Raw genomic sequence first — 9,076 nt, forward strand, 5'->3', positions numbered from 1 at the left:
ACTATGATATATATATATATATATATATATATATCTGATTATGTCTATGTATAATTGGATATGGATATGCACATGGGAAGAAGTCTGAACTCTTAAGTATATCTGATTTGGTTATTATGTTGATAGACAAGGATCCTAATTTGATTAGGATGTTGATCTTATTGAATCAGATTCACTTGAGAATGAATGTAACCTAATTAATATGATTAGGGTTTATTGATGCGTGAAAGGAATGAAACTTAATTTGATAGGTTTTCTATTTCTTTAATTATCAGATTTGATATATGAGATATATTTGATTGATTTGGTGATTGTGCAGTTTAAAAGATTTCCTTTTAAGAGACCAAATGGATTTATGATGTTGATGATGAGAAGATGTCTTGCACAAGAGTTTTGGACGTCTATAAAGGAGACGTAGCATCTTGTTTGAAGACTACCTTTTGTACAATTATTTTTAGAGAACTATCTTTGCACGCATAACGTTTGAGAGATAGTATTTTCGCTATAATATTTTGTAAGGTCACAAGTTCAACTGTTTCGTGTTAAGTTGAACTTGTTTATGTGATTGAAGGATCAAGGACGTGGTAAATTCTTTGGAGATTGAAGAAGAAGATTACTTGAAGAAGAAAAGTGCTTCAAACATATATGTTAGGGTTCTAGAGATAGTAGCCGCGGTCACGTGCTACAAAGTTTGTAATTGACTCGTTCTTGATTCATAGTGAATTTTCTTTTCAATAAGGGCTTTCAAGAGTTAAAGTCCCGACAGTGTTTTTCCTCAAATTGAGGTTCCACTGAGTAAACAAACTGTTGTGTTCGTTTTTTATTTTCTGTTGCCAGTACGACGAGCACTGTTTCAATCCCGATACTAGAAAACGCCAATCCTAGTCCTTCTATACTGCAATAGATAATGGAGGTACAAGATCAACACACAAAAACAAATGTGCAGAAGATGCAATAGTGTATTCCAATATTAGGTTTACCAATGGTAGGATACACACACAAACGGCCAGGTAAACCCCCGATCAAATGCTAAATTCATACACAGCAAGCATGCATGCTTAAAAAGACGTACATCATCGGCTACCTAATTATTTTTTAAACGAAGTGCTAGTTACTCAAAGAGAACACAACCGCATGAGGCATCCATTCTCGATATTCTCAATCTCAGATAAACTGGTTGAGGTACTCGTCCACTGAAGTGTATTTGACATCAGGGTAAAGTTCAGTAGCTTCGACTCCGAATGAGGGTTCGACCTCAAAGTTAGTATGGTCTCCCTTCACGAACACTGAGTAACCATAACACAATAGCGATTTGATCGGTTCCACAGACTCTGCAAAAGAAGGACAAGAAGAACAGAAATATGAACCGAGAGATTTAGAGAAATGATCGAACTAGCTTGTCTTACTATCACCAACCTTGAATCTTCTTGAGGAGTTGTTCTTCTGGAACGTATATCTTCTCAAGGGTCTTGCCAATCTTCTTCTCCCAGAGAGATACAATTTCGTTGAAGGAGACGGTGTTGCCCGGGGGCATGATGTACAGAATCTTGTTTAAGGTTCTCGGGTCGTCCACAGCCTTAATAGTATAGGTACTAACGTCCTGTTCCTTGTTAAAGATTGCTGATAATTTATAGATAAATGAAACACGTACTATCACATTCATTCATGATGGTCATGCAATAACTAAAACGCAAGAATATTAACCTAAACGTCCTAACATGACATCAACATGGCAAGACCAATTCTACCATGAATCACATTATTGATTCAATGTTGTTTATCAAATATCAATAGCCAAAGTGGGTTATATTTACCTTTGGTGTTTCCATCACCTAAAACCACAATTTTATCCCTAGGAGGGGCAGTGGCTCCGGGCTGATTCAAAGTGGGCAAGAAGTAGCCAGAGAAGAAATTGCCGACGATATAGGTGTACGGAATCCCCGATGCCTCAACTTCTCTGCGAAAGTTAGATTTCACAGTATACGTCGTCTTCGCGGGCTCAACAGCATGGGCTCGATCGACATCGTTGCCAAACTCAGAAGGAAAAAATCTCTGAATCACTCAATGAAAAGAAAAAAAACGAAATCAATAACGAAAACAAACAAGGAATTTTCTTAGATACCTACATGTATGTGATATCCACATATACTAAAATGACAACACATTTGTTGTCAATGAGGTAAATTGAGTCATAACTTTGGTAATTTAGTTTTATTTGGAGTAATTACTCAACCTATGACTTTCAACAAGTTTATGAACAAATTGTTGTCTATATAGTAACTTAGTTCAATTACATATAAATGTGTAAAACAAATATGGTAAATTCATTGTCATTGTTGTAAATTTTGTTCAAAAAAATTTAATTTTTTGTCGATTTAGTTGTAAATGAGGGTATGGGATACATCAAGCATGTACTATAGACAACCCTACGAAGGTAAACAATGCACTTGAAAATCAAACTGATACTTAATTGGTAATATTATATATTCTAATATAACTTTCTTATGTTAATATTCATAAAAAAGACAAAAAATTAACAAAAAGTTCGATTAAGAGTTCAAATATAAAGAAGGTTAGAACGCGAACAAACTAAAAGTAGGAAGAAGGAAAACATGCATAAAATAGATGAACTTTTCAGACCTTGACATTGCCAGCTTCTTTAATTGCAGCTATAATCTTGCGTTGATCTACCAATTGAGAGTGATCCACTGTTGAAATCACAACATTGACTTGTTTTATGGCCTTAACAAGGCTCTCGTGGTCATAGAGATCACCCTGCAAATGAAACAATTTTGTCATCTATTATTTATATTTTCAGTAATACAATCCCTGGTATACTCAAATTTCCAATTTGAAATGTACGTAAGATAGTTAGGTAAGGCATCTCACGTAGTTATAATTTAGATCGAGTTCGGCCGAGTTAGACAAATTAATGTTTTATTTACTATTTTTTTATGGTTCTAAGAGGTGAGATGATGACTCACGCTTTTGAATGATAGAAATTATTATTTGATTTTTGCTTGCATGCATAAAAAGAATGAAACGATAATTGCATTCATGTAAGATAAAAGAAAAATTAATATAATGAAGACAGATATGTGATCTAAACTTAAGATTGATAATAACACATTTAATAACACAGTGAAAAATAATAACACATTTAACAAGAAGAAAATACGAAGAAAGAATAACACCACTAGACTACAATTGTGTTAGGCAATGGATTTGTAAACAAAGAGAATTTAGGGTAATAATATGTTCTAGGTACCGAAGATTTTTTGTGGTATTGTAAGGGTGCTGCATTCTATCACCAAAACGGCAAAACCCTGTTGAGAGTCATCACTCTAGAGTCTCTAGTGCAAACTTGGTTGTCCTTTAGGCTGAGAGTAAACATAGGAGTAGGGAAGTGATCTGTCCAAACTTGTGGAGAATAGAGCTAACATCTAGCTAATAACATTGAACATTGACATTGACCTTATGGTAGAGCTAGTTGTAGCTAAATTATCTCAACAATCACCAAACCAAACTAAGAATCACACAGAAAAAAGAAAAAAAGAAAAGAGATAAACGATTGGCAATATTACTGACCAAGACGAAGTTGACGCCCAAAGCCTTGAATCTTTCGATGATCTTGAACTTGGCTGGGTTAGAAAGGGTGGGTTCTCGAACCAGAGCAAAGGTTGGATGATCGGCCTTTGCACTGGCTTCGACGAGGTGTTTTCCAATGAAGCCGGTGCTTCCGACGATAAGAATCTTGGATTTGGTTTCTGCCATTGTAGGGAATGTGAATGAGATGATGGAGTCTGTCTGAAACAGAGAGAGCGTTGCAAAAGACAGGGAAGAACGAATAAACTTGGAGCTGGTTATGAGAACATATCATGGTGCTCTCTCACGTTTATAGAATGTGGGAGGGATGGAAAATGACGAAAATGCCATTTTGCTTTACCTATGTTATGATGGCTTTTAGGGGGGAAAAGATAATATCATTAATTATCTATAGAGACGACACTTATATCATTTTTAAAACATCTTTAACATACTTTTTATAATGGCTCATTAGCAATTTTGAAAGAGAAATTTTAAATACACACCCCTAATTTCTTAATACACATCTCTATTATTTTATGTTTCTATTGAGTTTTTATAGGTAAGCTAAATGACCAAAATAAACATCTATTATTAAAAAAATAAATAAAAATCGCGCTAGAAGTATTTTCTCAACATCTTCTACCCTAAAATTATCGAAAACACGTATTCTCCCCTAACCCCAACTCTTCTCCACAATTCATTTTGGGTTTGTTCTTTTTTTCTTTCTTTCTTTTTTTTTTTTTAATTTTTAATTTTAATTTTTTTATCTGTATTAGCTTTAGTTTGATCTTGCAGATCATGTTGTCAAGTAATGCATATTTATCATGACATGTTTTATCGAATAACTAGTTATATATGTTTAATAACTACTGTACTTCTACAATTCTACTAGTTTGTGAATTTTTAAAACTTATACTGGTGATTTGGAGTTGGGATATAACAATAATCATTTGATTATAAATTGAATGATGATAACCAAAAATTTCTAACAAAAATTAGACAAAATAAATATGTAAAAAGAGGTACCAAATAGTAAATATATATTAATTATATTAAATAATAGAATATTTCATAAATTAAGGGTATTTTAGGCAGTTTGGGATGTGTATTCAGTATAATATTAAAATGAAAAATTTGATAGGTGATGTATTAAGTAAGGGGTGTGTATTAAGATATTAGGGGTGTGTATTTAAAATTTCTCATTTTGAAAAGCATGTTTAGTTTTTTATGAATTTTACCAGCTCCAGCAGACTCCCAAGTGGCTCTCTATATTAACTTTTACATATCTCGCTCTTTATATTTAGAGTATCTTTAACAATGCTAGTCATTTTAAAATTAAATTTTAGTCAAATTAGCTAAAATATCATTTTGGCTAACCACTTTAGAAATACGGCTGCATCAATACTCTCTATTTTAGCTAGCATTACATCAACATTATTTTTCAAATAAAGATTAAATAGTTTAAATATATTTATATATCACGTAAAATATCTTACAATGAATGTATTAAATTATAGCTAGCCTCATCTAAGTCATCTCGCTCTCTATATTTAGCTAGTGAGATAGTTAAAATAGAGAGCATTGATGCAACCGCATTTCTAAAGTGGCTAGCCAAAATAACATTTTAGTTAAGAGCAACTTTAGCAGACTCTCTATTTTAGCTTGTAGCTATTTTAAAAAGCGTGTTTAGTTTTTTTTATATTTTCGGAGCTCTTGCAGACTAGCCAAAGTTTAGCTACTATGAGTTTTAGCTATCTCGCTCTCGCTAGCTAAATATAGAGAGCGAGATGACTCAAATGAGGCTAGCTATAATTTAATATATTTCTTGTAAGATATTTTATGTGATATATAAATATATTAGCTATTTAATTTCTATTTGAAGAATAATGTTGATGTAATGCTAGCTAAAATAAAGAGCATTAATGCAGCCACATTTCTAAAGTGGCTAGCCAAAATGACATTTTAACTAATTTGACTAAAATTTAACTTGAAAATGGCTATCATTGCTCAAAATGCTCTAATTTGAGTAAAATTTAACTAGTCTGCTGGAGCTCCGAAAATATCAAAAACAGCTAAACACGCTCTCTAAAATAGCTAAAAGCTAAAATAGAAAGTCGGCTAAAGTTACTTAAAGAGCGAGATGAGACTCTATAATTTATGTTAATTAAAAGTATTTATTTTAAGTCATTTTATGTAATTTTAGACATTAAATTAATTTTTCTTTATTCAATCAATAATATCAATCAAACTTTAGTTAAATTAGAGAGTACTGGTGTAGAGATACGTCTAAAATGGCTAGCTAAAATGACTTTTTATCTATTTTTGTTAAAATTTGACTATAAAATAACTATATATCATATTGTTAAAGATGCTCTTACACCAAAACACTGTAGTAGTAAACACATCAAACTAATTGATGAGTACTCTCATTACAATCAAGTTTAGCTCAAAAATTGAGCATACACAAAAAAACGTTCATCTCACTATCTAACTCTATTTGAAAACTGAAAAATAGACTTAGTCACCTATAGACCGCAATTGGTGTACAAATAGAAATATTAAGAATTAAACAAATGAAATTGGAATTCCAATGCTACACTTGGACCATAATCTGATCAGCAGCCCAAGTTGGGCCAACGATATTTTTATAAATGAAATGGGAGAGTTTTTATTTTTCTTCTTACAAAATAATCAACATAGGATGGCAGAAAATAGGAATAAACTATCCACTTTCTGACCTACTCCAATGACTCAATTAGCCATTTGAGAAGAGATTGGCGTGTTTTATTTTCAAGACTCACATTGCTAAAATTTACAAGAATAGTGCTTTATAGTGAAAGTAAAGATACAAAGGTGAAAGGTTAACAACAACAACAAAAAAATCTGTTATGGAATTCTTCTTTTATAGGCTTTCAGCTCTGCCTATTTCAATAATTCAATGTTTACCGTTTTTGTCTGAAGTTTAATCGAAAAAAAAAACAAAAAACAAACATAAACTGCATCCCTACTTGTCCAGAATGCAGGTATGCAAGAAACCATTATGATTCCTTTATTTCTAATTGATGGTATCATAAAAACCATGTTTTCTCTGTTAAACATTTCAAAGCTTGATGCAATTGACAGTTCCACTTCAGAAGACCTTGAGAACAGATGGTACTACTCAAATGTAAAGATATTACATTGTTCATTTGTAGCAAGAGGTTCAATTGACTGTATAGCTTGCTTAGGTCGAAGACTCCTAACACCTGTAATCTGAACTTGTTTGCATTCTATTAAACAGTGAAAATCTAAAGGAGGCTGAAATTACTTTTTCAGGCTAGGGTCACTCAAGGTTGCAATTTTCATAGGGGGCGAAAAACACTCACAATAGGGTGTCTATATATTGACTGATCGTCGTATAATTCAGTTCTGGATAAAGTTTTGTGGCATCCGCACCACTAGCTAACTCGATATCAAAGTAGGTTTGATCGCCCTTTATGAAAGCCGAATATATGAAAATCAGGGCCATGTTGTCAGGATATGCAGTCTCTGCGATGCAACAAGTAACATTTTGTTGGTAGATGTAGTTAAGAATCTGAAGAACTCATGTAAAGTGTAAACCATGATTCATGGCACAAATTAGTAATTAGCAGAACCTCATCCAAGCTATAGTAAATCTGTCAAATAACTAGCCAAACACGAAAACAGCAGAGAAAAGGTATAAAGAGACAACATCAAAATCTAGGAGAAAAAAGTAACTGAAGATGGGAGCCTCACAGCATATCATCCTGCAACAGATAATAGTTGAAGATTGCTAGAACTATGTAATATGTAAAATGTAGCAATCATCATAATAGGCTTAAAAGAGCGCAATCCACAGCTTCAAGAACATACGAGACTATACTTGAACATGTTTGTTCAATGCAGTCAATATGAGAAAAGGTTCTGTTCGACTACAAAATTCTATCTGAATTTCAAACTTGTTCCTACACTTTTTCAATTTTGTAATGAATAACGGAAAATTCTACAATCATGTACGAGAATGTTGCCAGGCCTAGGAGGATGTGCTACTAATCTATCTTGGGGTTTATGCAGGCGTTCAAATTTTTACAAGATGATAAAACAAACAGCACGTCCTAAGCTAGATATGTATAAGATCAATGGTGAATATATGAATCTCAACCATTTTCTGACTTATATTTTTGTAGTCCATACCCTCAGCAGAAATTATATCTTACTCATGAGATCAAGTAAACAATCATTGTGAAATATCCAAATAATATGAACTAGAAGAAAGTACCTTTAATCTTCTGAAGAAGCTCTTCCTCTGATACAAACACCTTCTCAAGCTTCTTCCCAATCTTACTCTCCCAAAGCTCAACAAGTTCATTTAGCGAGTACACATTTCCAGGTGGCCTCATATACAACACTTTGTTCAAAGTTTGTGGATCGTCCAATGTCCTGATAGTGAAGGCAGCTACATCAATTTCCTTGACAAAAACACCTGCAAATTAAGATATCACAACTATAAGCAGAGTAGCAAACCACATAACTGGAATACCAAATCCAATCTTAAAGACCTTTAGTATTGCCATCCCCGAAAATTGTGACTTTGTCCCTTGGAGGAACTTTGAGGCCCGGCTGCACAAGCGAAGGTAGCAAATAGCTCGTATAGAAATTGCAGGAAACAAAAGTGTAGGGAATGCCCTCAGCTTCCACAAGACGCCTAATCTCGGCTTTGTTTGAATAGAAGTTGTAGTCCATCCCTGAAATTTGTGTCTTATCTGGGTCCAACCCGAATTCTGATGGAATGAATCTCTGCATCCCAACATCAATTGGTCCTCAAACAGACATAAAATCCACATTGAAGTAATGAAATTTGAAATTCCAATCCTCAGTGACATACATTAATGAGTTTCAGTCATTGCTAGTAATGCTGCTCAAATTTCCCAACTTTGATCAAAATCTTAATAGGGTAATAAAAAAAAAAAGGCTAAAAGTATCCAAACCTTGATGGAACCAGCATTTTTGATGACCTGGATAAGAAGCTTCTGATGGAGCACCAGTTTGGCTTGAACAGAACAAATCACAACATCTACTTGCTTCACTGCTTTAACAAGGCTGTCTTCGTCTTCCAGCGAACCCTGAAACAGAGACAAACAAATTGAGTTGACAGATGATTTAAATGCTTTTAAGAGGGAAAATTGGATTAAGGGTACGAGAGAGAAAGAGACTTGGAGGAGCGTGACGCCGGCGTCGGAGAGGTCTTGAAGGTTTTGGGACTTGTGGGGGTCGGAGAAGGAGTCGGGTCGGACGAGAGCGAAAGTGGGGTGAGAGAGATGGAGGCTGGCATTGACTAAATGGTGACCCAGATTTCCTGTTGCTCCGATTATCAGTACTCTGCTCTTGTTCTCCATTTCTGGTTTCTCCGACCTTTAAACCCAAAACTTCCCACTCTTTTTTGTTTTATCAGATGATACGGATTAGAAACAGATCCGAAACTGAATCT

At 34.0% G+C, this 9,076-nt stretch overlaps 1 protein-coding gene across 1 annotated transcript; it reads right to left on the minus strand.

Moving 5' to 3' along the window:
* Positions 1-937: 937 nt before the first annotated feature.
* On the minus strand, positions 938-9,076 carry LOC101297302 (isoflavone reductase-like protein-like). Its single transcript, XM_004289617.1, has 9 exons — positions 8,802-9,076; positions 8,577-8,711; positions 8,148-8,385; positions 7,868-8,071; positions 3,589-3,767; positions 2,641-2,775; positions 1,815-2,052; positions 1,417-1,620; positions 938-1,331 (listed from the first exon to the last, which is right to left on the minus strand). The coding sequence occupies exons 1-9, from the start codon at positions 8,982-8,984 to the stop codon at positions 1,165-1,167; spliced, it is 1,683 nt and encodes a 560-aa protein (XP_004289665.1). The 5' UTR covers positions 8,985-9,076; the 3' UTR covers positions 938-1,164.

This window comes from Fragaria vesca, linkage group LG2 (assembly GCF_000184155.1).
Source record: "Fragaria vesca subsp. vesca linkage group LG2, FraVesHawaii_1.0, whole genome shotgun sequence".
NCBI classification, from domain to species: domain Eukaryota; kingdom Viridiplantae; phylum Streptophyta; class Magnoliopsida; order Rosales; family Rosaceae; genus Fragaria; species Fragaria vesca.

Coding starts and splice junctions, on each gene's coding strand:
- LOC101297302 (XM_004289617.1), bottom strand. CDS start 8,984: ATGGAGAACAAGAGCAGAGTACTGATAATCGGAGCAACAGGAAATCTG. Junction 2,053..2,640: donor AAGAAGCTGGCAATGTCAAG/GTCTGAAAAGTT, acceptor TGAGTGATTCAG/AGATTTTTTCCTTCTGAGTT. Junction 1,332..1,416: donor ACTCCTCAAGAAGATTCAAG/GTTGGTGATAGT, acceptor CTTCTTTTGCAG/AGTCTGTGGAACCGATCAAA.